The following is an 18,824-nucleotide window of genomic DNA, read 5'->3' as shown; positions in this document are numbered from 1 at the left end:
CCTGTTTACACAGGGAAATGATTGTGAGCGAGCGTTCATTGCAGAGAGAAGTACCTCTTTGCAAAGACAACTCCCGATGTAGACCAGATTTTCTGTGAAGAATTTTCAATTCCCTTATATCATATGTATTTTGATTGACCCTCTTCTTTGGGAGGACCACCCCTCTAGAAGATCATGTTTCATTTCTATTTTAGATGGTAGTCTTAAAGAAGTTATACTGTATATGGTATAATCTTCCAAGGACTTGCAAAAAAAAATCTAAAAAATAAAAAATAAAACCATAAACAGTTACAAGTTACAGAAGTATCTATAAATATAACAATAATAAGATGCATTAGAAGAGAACCCTGCCCATAAGAGCTTATAATTTAAAGAGGAGGCTAAGTAGGTAGAATATGGGGTGTTGCATGAATAATTTGTGTTTAGGATGTGTGACAGTATTCATGGTGTTACATTGTGGAGGTGATAGCGTAAGAGCAAAACTTGAAGAATAGGTTTACATGCAGATTATATGCTTGCTTGACGAGACATGTTTTCTAAGCACATCGGGACAGTTTAACTATTCAAAGTTCGCCAGAATTTTTCAAATTGAGCCAGAATTTTGCCGCACATGCCGTGTGCTACATTTATTGACTGTTTTTGATTATTTTTGTGCTGTGTTCGGCAAGAGGGCATTATTTAGAGAAGAAGGTGGAGTGATCTATTGGAAAGGGGACATGGCTTAAAAAATGCCAATGTGCACCAAAATGTTGCCAAAATTGTGTCACAAAAAACAGTGGTAAACCAAGCCAACCAAGAGGTAGTTTAGGAAAGATAAAAGTGTTTAACCTGGTATAAGTTTACGCTGTCTAAATCTCAGACAACATTAGTTTTGATATTTTTAACGTGGAAAGTGGCAATGGGTCTGTGGTAGGGAATTCCAATGTAGGAGAGTCTCAGGAGATGTCCTGGAGGCAAGACTGTAAAAAAAGGATGGATGGAGAAAGTGATTGTTGTTTGGGATTGTATCTTTAGTAATGTATGGGGGAATGAATTTGCGGGAGTGTTAGAACTTTGAGAAATAGGCAGCCGGTGGAGGGACTGACAGAGGGAAGTAGCATTAGAACAAAGGAGAAGTGACTAGTGGTAATTACGTAATGATGGTGGTGTAATACTGTCATAGGAAAAACAGGGTTCCTCATTATTCTCCATATCAGCTAAAATTGATTAACGTACAATTCTAAGGCACTGCAGCTATTATTATATAGATTTTGGATAGAACATTGGAAAAAAAATACTATTTATGTAGGTGTAACAAACGTTCCAAGCAATAGAAAAATAATACAATTAATGTTCCTCTAGAGGGTTCGTGTCTTTCCAATGTTTCCCTTAGGCAATGTGCATGACAGATTGGCAGGTGATCCCCCCACTAAGTCTCAGCATCTGCCATAGGCACTCTTAAGGGCATGGCTAAAATAAGAGAGATAGACATTTTGTTTATATCAGCGTGTCAGCCTTGATCCTAGAGGGCTATCTTGAAAAATGACATATAGAAATATTTTTTCTATTCAAGAATATTTGACTGTTGACTTACTTAGCTCACAAAAGCCATCCTGTCATTTCAAAGTGGAGATGACTTTGCTGTGTCATATTATACTATGCCTCAAGCATAGGTTTATTAGTGACTTGGTCAAGAGGTGAGAGTACAGAACTTTTGAATTCTGGTTTGTGCGATTTGTGCATTTAGCATACATTTTTATATGAAATAAGTAAATATATATAAAAAATGTCAATCAAATGTCCTATGCTGTGGGATATTATGTATTAATGTGTCTGTCAGCAAATGCTACCTTCAACTTACTATGACAGCCTTTGGTTTGGAAAAGGGTAGTGACTTTTCTACATCACCAGTCTTCTCTGGATATACTTTGAAGAGTACTTATCCTGCCTTACAGGGTATGTACGTGTTTGGATGAGGGCTTAGGACTGCTGAAAGAGATATTGCAGGAAAATAAAAATACCTCTCGGCCAATGAGCAAGACCAAGTGTATTCTTAAAAAAAACATTCATACATTACTGTATTTTACATGACCTTTGCTCTGAAGAGCCCAAATATACAGGTACTAGATTGCTGTTGATGGTATGTAATGTGTCTGGGATCCTGTTTTTTGTTTTTTTTCCAAATATAAGAGTGCTAGAGGTGTCTGGCAGCCTCTCAAAGCAGGTGGCATGCTTAGTAAATTTAATAGTATGCTTAGTACTTACGTAGTTGTTGGTCCTTCCATCCCTCTATCGTGCCAAGGGCTTCCGTCCAGAACATTGCTTGCTTTGCTTGAAAATAATTTTGTATCACCAGCAGTGAAAATTGCTTGTTGGGACATCAGTATAGGACGGTTAGTAGACTAGACTCCATGTCCACTAAGACAAGAGGCTATGTCATATGGTCATAGTCTTGAGTCAACTTTCTGACTGGCTGCTTTAGGCTACCTAATATTTGTACAGATAGGAATATATTACCATACACATGTACTATTGTTCTACAGTTTGGAAATAATTGATCCTCACAGTGTCTTTATCTTTACATAGGTATGCAATGAGACTGAAGAATTTCACAGGCTCGGCTGCAAATGAAGGGGAAAAAAAGCTAGCAGTTTTATGGTAAGTCCGCGGAGACAGTGTCAAAGAAGCTGAAATCCACTAGAAGACTTTCAAACTACAGAAACACATAAGCGGCTTACAGAAGATCATTATTCTTGTTTTCCATTAAACTATTAAAGGATAACTAATGGCTTCTTTTAGCAGCTGACTAAACATTTATTCTTCCGATTCATATTGTTATCAAGATGGCATTTTAATGCCTTTTCTATTTTGATTTCATTTACTCATATGTTTTAATTTCACTTTTACAAGAAGAAATTATAAAAAGGGATTTTTTACAGTTTATGGGGTTTATAAAAGAGTAGAATTAACATAATCCTTTCCTAATTATTACAGCTATCGATGTCTATCTCTACTCTACTTGAGAATGTTTAAATTAAAGAAGGACCATGCTATGAAATACTCCAGATCACTCATGGAATATTTTAAGGTACTCCAAATGTACTGCAATATGTTTGAATAGTAGAAAGCATAATAGGGTTCTATATTTTTAGTAAATGTACATTGGTGTATTTCATTTTTCCACAATGTTTGAATATTATTGGGTTATATTATTATCATTATTTACGAAAATTTGCAACCATATGACTAGTGCGTAATAGCTTTATTTTTTTAACAAACTACATGTTGAACATGTTGGTATGTCTACATGTGCAACTATTTTTATTATTCCAAAGCATCTAAAATAACAACATTTAAACAATTTTGCAAATAGTCTGTGTTAAAAGAAAATCCTACCATTTTGTATCTTTAGCTTCTATGCAGACCTATTGGTTTCCATGGAAACAGACTACAAACAAACCTTGAATAGTCAGATTTTTCAGTCAAACTCCCTTCTATCCATCCTCTACTTCTTGCTAACCTATTTTCGATAAGTTAGCAAGAAGTAGATGACAGATGGGAGTATGATAAAACTACACAGGGTTTATTTGTAGTTTGTAACTATGAAAACACATAGGTCTGCATAGGAGCTGTGAATCTTATAAAAATGTGCTGAAAATGTATACTAGCACAGGTAAAAAAGGATCATTTAGCATATGAATATAGGAAGTCACCTTTTAAAATGTGCCTCATTTTTGCTTACTGGTATCGTAATAGACAGGAACATGTTAAAGAAATGAAAATGTATTTATTTTTAGCTAACGTAGAACACAGAACCTACCATTGTCACATTGCAAGGATTTAGCGATTCAAAACAGATATCTTTGCACTCTATAGAGAAGCTACAATTTACAGAAATATAGCAATTTCACAGCAGTTTTAGAGAAGAAATTAGTTTTATCTATACGGATATGAACAAAATGCAATCTGACTTAAAAATGTGCATAAATTAAATCTAAAATGAAATCTAAGTGAACCCTTTATTCATCCTAAACGGCTTTAAGGTGGAATATGGAAATTACCAGTGAATGCTGCCATGTTCTACTCTTTTATAGAGGTAATACACAAAAAAAAGTCCATCATATTAGATATTCCTGTAGAGCTAATTCATAATATTAACTATGTTATTATTTTTTCATGCAAAATTTGTCTTGGTCAAAGCCAAGAACAAAATATTTTCTTATTAGAAACAGAAATAAGCCCTGGTGTTGGGAGAATTTCCCTAGGTCATCCAAACGAGAAACATCTTTTATTTAAATACACAATAAAAGGAGATGTCTCAATAAGGCAACCTCTTCCCATGTGGCCTATTCGAGCATAAGGCCATAATAGAGGGGAATCCTAAGCTCAGGACACATTTCTGTTAGCCAGAGCAGAAAACGTGCCAAAAAACGGCCGAAAATGCCTCCCATTGATTTCAATGGTAGGCGGAGGCGTTTTTTCCCATGAGTGACATGCCCTATCTTCAGGCGTTTACATCTCTGACCTCCCATTGAGATCAATGGGAGGCAGAGAAAGCGTATTTCGCCCATCGGCGCTCAATGGCCGCGGGTGGAAAACGCAGCAAACGGCGTGCAGGCAGATCAAAATCTGCCACAAAATTCCAAACTGAATTTTGAGGCAGAATTATCTGCTTGCAAAAAACTCAGTGTGAACATACCCTAACAAAGACCAGCTTTCACTATGGCAGACTCAACCCATCCATGTATTTCATGGCTGTCCATTTATTTGAATGGCCGACATGTAATACTACATTTACCCTGCAGCAGATATGTATGTCCAGCCATAGCTTCTAAGCCTGACTTCCGAATAGCTGATATCGGTAAGGGAGCCTTGGTAGAGATTATGCATTGTGGCCAAGAGCTCCAATTTACGACGCTGAACGCCAGGTGTAAAAATATATTAATTATGTAAAATGTTCCGTTAAGCTAATTATATAATAGACATAAAACAAATGTTTCCACTTTTTTTGAGTACACTTTTTGGAAGCTTATTTCATAATTTCCATGTACATTATATTTCTGCTGTGATCATTCTATTATACTATTCTTATATCTGTTGGTTATTAAGATTAACGTTTATTACTTAACCTTTCATTTAATTTAATGCAGAATTCATCAAAGTCTTCACAGGCACCCTCTCCATGGGGAGGCAATGGAAAGTAAGTGCTTTTTTTTTCTTTTAAGTGTTTCTTAATAAAAATGAATTATTACTGAGTAAAATACAACATTGATGGTAAAGGAATGAAGGTCAGTTCTCAGGTTAGAGACAAATATATCAGAAAGTCAAAGTCAAGAATCAGCTGCCCAAAATGTCTGAAAAGTTAATACGGGTGGCTTTAGAATTCTTGAACAATTTGGTCCTTAAACCAAATGATAGTCATAAAAGTGCTGATAATTAGATAGCACGTACAGTGTCATTTCAGAAAGTCAAAGTAAAGTTAACCTCCACAGCGCAGACTCTTTAGCAATTGGTTCCGTAATAAAAGACCAGTGAATAATTCATTCATATATGGTCAGGGCTGTGAAATAAAATTGAACTTATACCTTTGGTGAAAATGTGAAGAGACTTAATAAGCCAATTATAAAAGTAATCAATCTTTATTTTAATGATAATATACCTGAAAATAATGTGCAAAATTAATAAATGACCAGTTTCTTCCAGCGAGTGATGATGCAGAGGTAAAACATTGTTTACACTACTGTCAATGAGCCCCTAGACCTTCATTAACTCCTTAACGACCGCCCACCGTATTTTGATGGCAGGCGGAGCAGGTGCTTCATCTACAGCGACGTCTTTTGGTGTCGATATAGAAGAGCTGATGAGCGCTCCTGATCTAAGCAGGAGCTGTAACTTACAGCTCCTGATCTTAGAGCAGCCTGTTAGATACAGCTGGGATTGGAAAACATTCCATCCCCAGCTGTTTAATGCTTTGATCGCTCCGATCCTTGATCGTGGCATCATTTAAGGGGACTCCCGTCTTTGATCTCGTCATCAGAAACCCGGTGACATAATCAAAGACCGGGGAATCCCTCTGCAGTCAGCCCTGGGGACCTAGAAAGGTCCCCAGGGCTGTCTATTCAGTTTGCCTGCTGTTGGGGCACACTATGTGCTGCCTTAACAGCAGCCTGTGTCAAAGTGACACAGTATAATGTAGTAGCATACAGGAGTATGCTAATACATTATAAGTAAAAAATAAATTTTTAAGTAAAGTTATCCCTTAATTGGATTTTAAAAAAAGTAACAAAAAAATGTAATAAATAAAACAATATCCCAAGAAAAGGACATTATTTTGCACAAAATATATTTTATTGCCCCTACGTTACATAAAAATAAAAAACCTACACATATTAGGTATCTACACGACTGTAATAACCTCAAGAATTAATTTAACAGGTTATTTAGTGTGAAACGTGAACAGGATGAAAAATAAACAAGAAAGTCTGTGCTGAAAATCGATTCTTCCTATATTCACACCGTAAAGATTATTTTTTTTACCCCCAACTGTGAAAAAAAAGAATATTATTTCTCCCGCATAAAACAAGGCCTCATACAGCCACGTCAATGAAAAAAATACAAAGTTATGGCTGCTGAAACGCAGAGGCAAAAACTTAAAATTTGGCTCGTCATTAAGGCCTTTTCAGGCATGGTCATTAAGGGGTTAATGATATACGGAGGAAAATATGGACCTCAGCCGTGAATGCAAGGCCATAGCTATGTAGTTAGATGAATGTTCCCTTAACACTATGAATGTTCTTCTTGTCTACAATATCCTATTTTATCTAGAAGACTATATTGAAAACTACTTCTCAACACTCCGGCCTTTGTTGTTGGGTACTATTGAATCCGCATTTGTTTTATATGCCTCATTCCTTTACCTGTAAAATGTATGTTCAGAATATAGTCTGCATCTGTTACTTCCTTTGTTCACCACATACTACTAGTTGATTCACAGTGCTCTTAGCACTTTTTCATCTCCAATGGTCCTTGACTTCTCAACCTATACTTTGTTAACAGTGTCACACTGTGCAGGAACACACCCTGTTGAACACCCAGTTGTCAAGTTTTCATACATTTCCAGTGGGAGTAACAGAGGAACGGCAAGTTCTATAAAAAAAAAAAAGAGGCTCCAGAATTGAGAAATGCAAGAATTTACTAAAACAGACATGTCAGGAGAGCCAACAGGTCTTCTTTAAACAGGCTCTGTCACCAGATTATAAGTACTACATCCTACATAATCTGATCGGCGCTGTAATGTAGATAACAGCAGTGTTTTTTATTTTGAAAAACGATTATTTTTTAGCAAGTTTTGAGCAATTTTACATTTATGCTAATTCGTTTCTTAATAGACAACTGGGCGTTTTTTTTACTTTTTACCAACTGGGTGTTGTACAGAGAAGTGTATGAGGCTGACCAATCAGTGACCAATCAGCGTCATACACTTCTCATTGTTCCAGCCCAGCTTCTTTCACTGCACGATCACACTGTAACAATGGGCTGGTACAATGAGAAGTGTATGACGCTGATTGGTCACTGATTGGTCAGCGTCATACACTCCTCTGTACAACGCCCAGTTTGTAAAAAGTAAAAAGATGTCCAGTTGTCTATTAAGAAACGAATTAGCAAATTCGAATTGCCAAAAACTGCCACAAAAACGGCATCAAAACTACACGTCCTGGCCATAATGTACCACGAAAGTGGCAGCCCACAGTGTCTTGACTGGACCAGTGTTATCGAGCTGGAATTATGACTTTAATGCAATGACTTACCTGTTTATTTCAACATAGAGATTTTTAATGCATAATCATGATAAAATAATAATAATAATAATTGCAATACCAATAATGCAATTGTTAGCAACTCATCCCATCATTGCAGGACATAAGCTTCAGCAGAAATATAACAGATTCAAACGTAGATAAAAATTGTCTCAAACAATTCTTTTTCTGCCATGTGAGATACAGAGAGCGGCTTGGCTTTCTTCAGGGAGCTGAATTATCAAGTATAATTCAAAAGCTACAGCTCTGACATCCCGCTGTCTGTGTGGATGAGAGAGAGCCTGTTAATATCTAGCGGGTTTTTGGCACCAGGAGATTGCTAATCACCTCGTCTAGAATTAAATTCACCTCTGTAATCAGCATTAGTTCTGCACCAAACACATTGCCTTTAAAAATTTCTAAACAGTATGTAAGGATTCATCTGTAATTACAGACAATTTCCTCATACCATTTCTGAAGGAATTGTTTGTTATTCTTCCTTGCTTTTTGTAGACAATAATACACGGTGGGGGTCTTTTATGAATTGCACTTTGAGTATTGCGTGGACCATATTTGTCGGAAATTGCCATTGTGGATTTCCAAAAACGATAAAATAAGAGACTTTGTATTATTTGCTGAGACTTTTTTTTCTTGGCTGCCGGTAGCGCTGGTAGAATTCGTCAGCAAGGTAGAAATTCATTATAGCTATGAGACACCGGAGGTTTTTTGTTTTTTTTATCTCTATTTTAAATAATGAATAATCCCTTTAGAGTAATGCTTATTTTTTTTTTATTATTTCACCTTAAAGTACTGTGATTAAAAATAAAAAGCAAAACCTTTTAGCATCTGAATCATCTATAGGCAACTGTGGAATCTAAAGAAAACAACAAAGTATTTTCCATTATTATTTTAAAGAGGCGCCATACAGAAATATATAATACATGTTTGTTATAATTTGGATGGGGTTTTTTTCACATTGAAAAGATATTATGTGTATATTTGACTTCCTGTGTGGTTGTTGTGAGAACATACATTGTATACATGTAGGCAGCTATTTCAGTACCATTATTTCCCATAGAAATGTCTTCTCAAAGCAATATTTTTAGAGTCAATAAATAGGCAGATTTATTAACTGTTTCCATGTTTATTTGACAATATGGACTCTAGATTTAGAAAATATTACCAAATAAATAAGAATTAGCATATATAGGTTTATGTGTATTCAAGTATCATGGACAGGTCTGCAGGGGGTATGAAAGGGGTATTGCAGCCATTAACATTTATCACCTATGCAAATTATAGGCAATTAATATTAGATATGTGGGGGTTCGACCCCCACAAACTTCTAGATTAGTGACCCCAGTCCCCTATCCTCCCTCACTAGTACATCCATTGTGGGTAGCGGTTGTATGGAGCAGTGAGAAAACATGCCTGCTGCAACTTAATACACCTCTATGGGAGATATGGAAGTAGTAGATTGCTCTCCCGTCAAAAGGTGAGAAATAATATCATCTGGAAAATTTCTTTAAGCTACTGCTGAGTTAATCAGATTCACTGCCAATTCATATCAGAACAACCTGTTTTTCCATCAAAATACTAAATACAGGCAAATAATAAGAATAACAGATCTGTCAACAGCAGTATGTTGATACCTTCCACATAGAAACAGAAAATGCTAGAATTTCATCTGTTGATTATGTAGCCGCAGTTAATCAAATGATTGCCTCAAGAACATTAATTGAGTAAATGATCACTTAAAGGACTGGCTCCTGCCAAGATGCTAGGTCACATGATATGCCTTATCATCTCTCTATATTATATAATTAATAGGCCATCTTTAACTACTGTACATTGCTTAACCTTCACAGAAAAGGATCTAATCGTGTTAAGACAGCTAAACTTACAACTTCAATATCAGTTTATTGTATTTTATTAATAGTTGTACAAATATATAATGACATAATGTTGTTTTGTTTCAGGAATACTGAGACCCCTTCTCCAATGTCACTAAGTCCCTCTTCAGCAAGTTCTGCTGGGAATATCAGTGCAGTTCCAGGTTCCTCTTCTACAGGCACAGTCTCTATCCCACAGCGAATCCACCATATGGCTGCCAGCCATGTTAATATCACCAACAACGTCTTGCGTAGCTATGAACACTGGGACATGGCGGAGAAACTTACAAAGGAAAATAAGGGTATGTTCAAGATACATTTAACATAAATAATAATGCTCAATATGGTATTTAATAACCTAGTATAAGCAGTTGATAATATCTGTGATCAGTATCCCACATATCAGGCGTCTCATCACCTGTACTCCATAAACCCCCACCCGACGTGCGGATACGACGGATGTCGGGAAGAGGTTAATATAAATATATGACTAGTAAAGCATCTTCCTGATGTCTTCATAATGAAAAGTTAGTAAACAGTTACTAAACAAACTCCAGGCATGCTGAATAACAATTGCTAAGGAATCCATGCCCTTTACACCTTCTGTAGCCTTCTGACCTGAATTAGGAGGACTTGCGTGGACATAATAATGGTCAGACTGGCCCATCAGCGTTTCAAAGACTCCTCTGGTGGCACGGGCTCTGACACAATAAAAAGCTCCAAAGGTCCAGGAGAAGACAACCCCATTGGAAGTTGACTTTTTAGTCACTTACTCCTGTTAGACCTTATTGATGATATGTCCTGCTTTGTATAGATGGGGGGTCAAAGAGGAAGCCAAGGAGACAATTTAATGTTTATCTGCATGAGCCTTCTGAGACATGTTTATTCACCAAAAGGACTAAACTAGAAGGACAAATCATACAACCCTTATTACATATGTGCACTATGTTATCCTTCTCCAATCATTATGTATGTTGAGGGCTTTTTAGTGAGTGCAGTATTCCTATTTGAAGGAATTTCAATGATTGAATATTTCATTCCTTCCTGTATTTGTCAAGTTAATGTTACATTATTAAAATTTTGATATTATTTAATGTCTGTATTTTATATTTTGGTATATATTTTAAAGAAAATGTGAGACAACTTACAGATCTAGCATGCATTGAATCAGAGGTGTCAACTACAAGTTTATCAATATTTTGTTGGCTTTTGATCACTTGATTCCCAGTCGTGTTTCTTACATAGTCATATTTTCTAGATTTTAACAAGAAATAAAGAATAAGCCAGCCTAATCTAAAATTGCATCTTATTAATGACATAATTATAGGCAATATACACATTTGTTAAAATTCCCATGTAAACCTAGAAGCATTTCCACAGTAGGGTGTTTTGATGTTAAAATTAATTACTGTGTTTTGAATCTGGCAATTAGCACAGTGTGTTATGGTGCTAAATATTTAGCTTGAAATCAATTAAAATATAATATTACAGTAAAATAAAAGCACACCCAGTGAAAAATTAGTTTCAGTGATTTGAGTCTTAAATCCTATTTATTGAAAGTGCACATTTCATATACTTGGTAAAGGATTCATATAAGAAATTTATATATTTGTTGTAAATAGTGACAAAACAATTAAAATTAGTAGAGAAAAGGTATTGTATAAAAATACAGCTTTTAACCACAAGGTATTCAGTTGTATTATTATTAGCATAAATGTATAAGACAATTTCCAACATGTTAGTATACAGGGTCAATCTGGAATAGCAGGGATCCGGGTCCCCCCCACAACTGGACTCATGAGTCTAGTAAAAAAAAAAAGGTAACCCCATCTAAAGCTGGTAGCAACCTGTCAGGGTCCATATATTTTTTTATGTAATAAAGTGATTTTCTAGTATTTTACTTTGATAGCCTTAGAAAACGCCATTAATGTATAATCCAGAGGGTTGGCGCCCCATTGATCAGCAGAACATCCTTCACTGCAATACCTGACTAAGGAACACCTATTGGCTTTGTCTGGTACTGCAGTATACGACTCAGTCACATATGCAGGGCCGCCATCAGGAATTTCTGGGCCCCATACAGCCATGATGTCTGGGCCCCCCCTCCATTACCGGGGGTGGGCAACGGAAAGTGTGGCGCTCACGTTTGTACGTTATTCGCATTAAATGATTTTGGTGCTGATGTCAATTACAGTGAAGGAAACCATGGAGCCGGCAGTGACCCGTTCATGCTCCGGATTTTGATCTATTTAGCTAAAACGTATCCGACTGTATGGCATATAGTGGGATACGTCGCCTGGGGAATGGCCCAGGGGAAACTCCTGAAGTCACTGCCCATGAACAAGGCTGGAGCCTTCTACTAGCGCTCTGCCCAGGGACTATGGCGCTGTTCCTGATGTCCATATACGTAAGTGACGTCAGAAGCTGCACAAAGCCTGAGTACACGGCCGGAGCGTCGGCAACATTCTGGCCAGGGATTCCGGCCCTGGAGAATCCCCTGATGTCACTTTACATATATGGACAGTAATGTCAGGAGCTCCCACGGACAAAGTCCACGGGTAGAGCACTTGTGATGCTGCCTGGGGACTCCGGAATAACAAAGTTTACTACGCCATTTCATCCTTCAAAAAGAAGGTAAACCGACGTCCACCAGCCCGACGGAGGCTAAAAGGACATAATGGAGCCCTGTGAATTATCGTCTACGTTGTTTATACTGTAAGGTAGGAGATTTCCTGACTACACGATAAACTTAGGGCAACAATACGATGTGAAAGGGCCTTAAAGAGGCTCTGTCACCAGATTTTCAAACCCCTATCTCCTATTGCAGCAGATCGGCGCTGCAATGTAGAGAACAGTAACGTTTTGTTTTTTCTTCAAAAATGAGCATTTTTGGCCAAGTTATGAGCATTTTTATATTTATGCAAATGAGCCTTTCTTAAGTACAACTGGGCGTGTTTAAAGTTATGTCCAAGTGGGCGTGTCTTGTGTGTGTACATCTGGGCGTTTTTACTTCTTTTACTAGCTGGGCGTTGTGAATAGAAGTCTATGATGCTGACGAATCAGCATCATCCACTTCTCTTCGTCAACACCCAGCTTCTGGCAGTTCAGACACACAGAGTGTCCTCGCTCGTCCGACGCGATGAAGTTCCTGTGGGAGGAAGTGAGTGACGTCACAGCGTGATCTCGCGAGGACACGCTGTGTGTCTGTGCACTGCCAGAAGCTGGGTGGTAACGAAGAGAAGTGGATGAGCAAACACGAGTTTGCTTAAAAAACTTCTGAAAATCAGGAGCTGTTTTCCCTTGAATATCTCTGTATTTTCAGACTGTTTTTGCTAATTGTGTGAACATACCCTTAGGCCTTATTCACACGACAGCGTCCCGCCGTTTTTCCCGGCCGGTTTGCATTAGTTTTGCATCCGTTCCGGGCTGGGCATATCTGGACAGTGACATCAGGGGCAACTCCTGAAGGGGAATCCCCATGTGGCCGATGATTCCACATCAGGAAAAGCCCCTGTCGTCTGTGTCCATTTATGGACACTGAACGTTACTGGCTTCTCCTGGTGTGGAATCCCCGGTCACAGAGTGTTCGGGGATTCCGCTTCAGGAGTTTCCCCTGATGTCACTGCCCAGATGGGGGCCGGGTAAACGGCCGAAAATAGGGCATGTCCCATTTTTTGATGGCCGGTTTTCCCGGCCCGTCAAAAAATCGATCGTTAGAATAGCCCTTTAGGGGTCTATTGTTCCTACTGCAGCCGGGTGACGGCTAATTTATGAACGGCCGTCACCCGGCCGGGAAACCCTGGCGTGTGAATAAGGGCTAATAGGCATGCAGCTTATTTAACCCATTCCCTCTTCTTTTGTTTTTTCCTCTCCACCTTCCAAAAGCTATCATTTTTTTTACTTGAGGACTTGTTTTTTGCGGTACAAGTTGTAGCTTTTCATGGCACCATTTATTGTACCGCATAATGTACTGGGAAGCTGAAAAAAAATTATTTGTGGGGTGAAATGCTGCACGTGCATGAGGTTTTGACAAACCCCATTCACATGAGTTGGGGCTTATTCAGACTAACGTGTTAATCGTCCGTGTGAAGGACGTTTTTTAATGGCTGTCACACGGCTGCGTGTATTTCTATGGGGCTATTCACACGGTTGTTGTTCTAACGGATCGTGTGAAGGGCCTGTAAAAAAATAAGACATGTCCTATTTTTGTGTGTTTTCACGGATCCCTCAATAGACTCAAGTCTATGAGGGATGTGTGAAAACGGGTCCCGCACGGCTGCAAATCGGCCACAAAAAACGGCCGTTCTTCACGTCTGATTTCACACACGTTGGTCTGAATATCGCCTTAGGCTTTATTCACACGAACGTGTCCGTTTTGCATGCGCAAAAAACGCTGAATTTTGCCCGAGCAAAAGTTCAGTGTGGCGTCAGCATATGGTGCGCGGCTGCGTGATTTTCGCGCAGCCGGCATCATTATGACACTCTGTTTTGATGTTACAACACAGTAAAGAAGGGGGGGCTTTTATGTTTCCCTTCACTTCTTTACCTACTGTAGCGCGAATCACGCGCGTCACCCGGAAGTGCTTCCGTGTGCGTGCACAATTTGCACGCACCCAATGACTTCAATGGGTGCGTGCTGCGCGAAACACGGGCAAGTATAGGACATGTCGTGAGTTTTACACAGCGCACACACGCTGCGTGAAATTCACTGACAGTCTGAACCGCCCCATTCACTAACATAAGTCCGTGCGACGTAATAAGTATCACGGACGTATAACACGTTCGTGTGAATAAGGCCTTATATTGTAATTTGTAGTGAATTTTCAGTGCGCAATCCGCACCAAAAATAGGAGGCAAGTAAGTGGCTTATTCAGATGTCCATGTTCGGTCTGTGATATAAGGACCGTGTATCGGCCATATTTCCCGGACCGACCACAGTTCAGGGAGCCGGGTTTCTAGCATCACAGTTATCTATGATCACAGTCCCTCCGTTCCCGTGGGAATACTGTCCCCGGTCCCGTACTGAAAGCATCATTACAGTATGGGACAGTATACCCGCGGAGAGGCAAGGACTCCCAGCAACACTGATAACTATGATGCTAGGAGTCCGGCTCCATGAATTGTGGTCAGCCTGTGAGATACAGCTGATACACGCTCCGTATGTCACGGCCGTCTGAATAAGGCCTTAGTCTAGATACACAGTGCGATGAAATCCCATTTTTTTGCCACAATTTTTGCAAAAACGTGACTTGACCGCACTGTGAGAATATAGCCTAATAGCACTTTTCATGTTTTGTATCTTTTTTTTATGCAATTTTCGTAATTGCGGCACAAATCACGCGGTTTTGCCGCGATTTTTATATAATCGTGGCAAAACTGCGCCATTTTTGCCGCGATTACGAAAATCGCGGCAAAAAACCGCTAGGAAAACGAAAAAATACCAAAAAACTTTTTAACCAACTTTATACAATCTACAAATGGGGTCAGGGGGGTGGGAATCAGGATGGATAGGGGAACATACTCACCAGCCTGCAGGTCCGGTCGGCAGTGTAGAGGAGCTGGGGGGCGGGATCTCCACACGCAGCTTCAGCACATGCTGCATCTTCCCCTCCAGTGAAGCTACAACAGGTATGCAGGGGCTGCCGCGAGTGTTGCTAGGGGAGTGTCGCTAGGGGGGGTCTCGCTAGGGGGGGTCGCTAGGGGGGTGCTGCGGGTGTTGCGAGGGGGGGCCCGTGACCATTGCGAGAGGGGGCCCGTGAGCGTTGCGAGGGGGGGCTACAGACCGAGGGGGGGCGACGGCAGCCCGGCGGGCCCCTTTTCTTCATCCATGTGGCCGGGCCCCTGACGGGAGTACCAGTAATACCCCCCTGATGGCGGCCCTGCACATATGTATTGACTTTAATGTGTCGGGCAAGGCAATGAAGGGGCTGTGATGCTCCTGCCCTGCTGCCCGTTCATTCTGCTGATTAGAGGGATACAATTGTAGCATTATCACCACTGTCATTTTTTGGTTTTCCTATGGGAAAAAAAGTTGCGAACGACCTTTAGACCATCGTAAAAAATTAATCATGGTCGTCACTGCACCTCGTCTATTTGTTTGCATATCCTGATAGTTAAAAATAAAATATAGCTGACACTTTTAGAAAAAAAATCATATAAGACCATTTCTATTTGTAATGAGTGTGTCATTTTGGAAAATGAAATACAGTTGTTCTATAGTAAATCTAGTCAGGTAATAATGAAGAATAAATGCATTGTTTACAATACCCATCTGTTTTGCTATTCAGCACATTTATCATGAGCAAGTGGAGGCCGTACTCTTCACAAAGTATTCCACCCTTTCATGCTCTAATTTATAACAGAAAAAAACATGAATCATGTGTAGTATAGCATATTCATTTTACAAGCTCTCAACTATCAATGCTTTGAATAAGTTGCTTATGCTCCTTGTAAATTGACCTCGAATTACATCCCATTGAAGTAATAGAGGGGGTAACTCAATCCATTAAAATTAATCAAGCGTGACTTTCTGCTCTTAAAGCACAACCAGTGTCCATTGCAACCAATAAATTCAATTGGGCACTATGCAATAACAATTTACTTTGTTATTCCCCTGGCAATTTCTAGAGTTTAACTAATTGACAGTGTCAGGCATGGACACCTAACATATATCTTATGCGATTCTTCAATGGTAGAAAATTATGGACTTGAAAATTATTTCCATAGTGGATCAGTAGTTGGAAAAAGGGAAAAATCTCTTTTTACATAGTTAGCATAATTTTTTTTATTATTGTTTCCAGATTCATTTAATTAGCCCCAATTATGGCACTCTGATGGGTTAGAGACATGTTGGTCAATACAGCCTAAGTTCATAACCTTATCTTGAGCTACTTAAAACGTGCTCAAGACCTTGTTAACAATATATGTGTATACAATTGGTAATGTGATAAACAAAAATTAACAATGTATCTCTTATGCTATTACAGAGTTCTTTCAAGACCTTGACACATTAATGGAGCCCTTAACTCAACACAGTACCATGACTGACCTGGTTCGCTATGTTCGACAAGGACTCTACTGGCTACGCATTGAATCTCAATTATAGTAGTGTCTGCTTTACCCATCACACATATTCCTACATTCTACCTCTACCAGCAAAAAGACTTTGGCTGGTGGAAATCCACTCATTACATTGACTTCAACTTTTTATATAATGTCTGTTGGAAGTGGATTTTACCTTCATTGGAAATTCAGATTACGTCGTAGCATTAGCCAATTCAACCAATAATTTCCAAATCTTTAATATGCCTTTCGTCTCTTGGATCCATTCCTACGTGCTTTATGAAACGGTACATTTTTAAAGATATTATTTTTAGTCTTCACTGCCTTTACTTAAGAACATGATGCACTTTGTGAAGATTTGGAACAAAATGTCTTCAATGCGCAAGTGTTTTATGAAAACACTTTAATTGGGAAGAAATATTTTAAGTATTATCTTCAAAAGAGCTTTGCTGTTTTCTTTTGTAAGAAGTAAAGTGGATATTGTTTACTCTCGGTTCTTCTGTAAGATTTACAAAAGAATATATTGAATAATTATGGAGAAATATTAGTGGGCAATCAATGTTTATGAGGAAGAATATGCTGTCAAAATGATCATTTTCAATAAACTGTATACTAGTGAACTCCAGTGAGCCAAAAATGGGCTGAAGCAGCTTTACATTCTGAGAGTTTAAATGTGTTTCTCAAGTTCTCTGCTTTGCAGTTTTGCATGAAGCTTTTTTTCAAGAATGTTCCCAAAATGTATGATGATAGGAAAGAAAGAAGAGTGAGACTTACCTGCCAGCACTAATAGGGCTTTGTTCACATTATATCACTATCCCTTATTACCCCACATTTATCCCCATTCCCTGTTTTTAGCAATACACATGAAAGAATTATATCAGTAGGCAAGTGGACCACAAGAGGCAATTTTTTAAATAGATTTGGAAAATTGTTGGACAGGATATAGCACATCTTGCTATACTTTTATACCTCCAAAAATCTGTTAAAATCATTGCTGAAATAACTTACCAATTTGCTAAAAACAAGGTATGAAGATACACGGGTCATGTTACGGATACCATTCTAATGTGAGCTAGCATTGTACATGTAGATCAAATTGTTGCAACTTTTTGTTTCAAAAAGACCACAGGAAATTGACTAGGTTTTGGTTATGGCTTTTGATGTTACTGTATACCATATACAATGCTTATATAAGTGCAATGTCATTTGAGTGAACAAAGTTGTGGTAATATCTAGTGAATAGGACACCTTCTTAGCATTTATTGAGCAGGAACATGCAATTTCACCACATATCTGCAAGACTTTTTATGTATTATTTATTTAACTTTTGCCAAAGTGATTCCATCAATGTTGAAAATGGATGTGTTCATATCTTACAACAATTATACTTAAGTAGTCATTTCTAGTTATGCTACTCTGTTTTCATAACTTTCATGGAAGTTCTAGAAGCAGCAAAGCAAAACACGCTAGGCTATTTCCAGGAAACTGGGCCATCTTGTCAGACAGTAGCCGGAGCCCAGCGACATCAGCAGAAGGTGGAACCGGATTCAGGGGGGACCCGCATTTATCAAACATTTATGGCATATCCTGTAGATATGTCATAAGTGTACGAGATGGAAATACACTTTAGAGTTTTATTTGTTTAAAACCGGAAAACCCCTTTAAAGAGATATTATGGGACAGTAATATTAATGGCCTACCCTTAGGATAAGCCATCAATATCTGGTCGGTCGGGCTACGACTCTCAGCACACATGCCGATCATCTGCATGAATAAGCAATGGCGCTCCAGCCATCGCCATGACCCCTTTGTTATTTACAGCAGCGCCATATATTTGGTTGTGGCTCTGCCTGCTACTGTAGTTTAGTCCTATTCATTTTAATAAGACTAAGCTGCTGCAGCAGCTTTTTATGTAGCTGATTAGCGGGGGTGCTGGGAGTTCAATTCCAACCGATAAGATATTGATGGCCTTTCCTAGGTATCTGACTTAGTAGACATTGAGATAACATAGTATTAAACATTCAATTCTTAGTAAATTATTTAGGTCTTTTATATTGGCTACCTCCCGGTAGAAGCTGAAAAATTAAGTGATTCA

The 18,824-nt window shown here is 38.7% G+C and overlaps 1 protein-coding gene across 1 annotated transcript in view; it reads left to right on the top strand.

Moving 5' to 3' along the window:
• Positions 1-17,969, top strand: part of AFF2 (ALF transcription elongation factor 2) — a 413,486-nt gene extending 395,517 nt beyond the window's left edge. Inside the window, exons 17-21 of the mRNA XM_075835883.1 lie at positions 2,566-2,637; positions 2,974-3,067; positions 5,130-5,179; positions 9,755-9,969; positions 16,654-17,969. Of these exons, the coding sequence (XP_075691998.1) occupies positions 2,566-2,637; positions 2,974-3,067; positions 5,130-5,179; positions 9,755-9,969; positions 16,654-16,772 (550 nt within the window). The 3' untranslated portion in view covers positions 16,773-17,969. The remainder of the gene's footprint in view (positions 1-2,565; positions 2,638-2,973; positions 3,068-5,129; positions 5,180-9,754; positions 9,970-16,653) is intronic.
• Positions 17,970-18,824: the final 855 nt, after the last annotated feature.

This window comes from Rhinoderma darwinii, chromosome 8 (assembly GCF_050947455.1).
Source record: "Rhinoderma darwinii isolate aRhiDar2 chromosome 8, aRhiDar2.hap1, whole genome shotgun sequence".
Lineage (NCBI taxonomy): Eukaryota > Metazoa > Chordata > Amphibia > Anura > Rhinodermatidae > Rhinoderma > Rhinoderma darwinii.
This window is presented reverse-complemented; position numbering and strand designations above follow the sequence as displayed.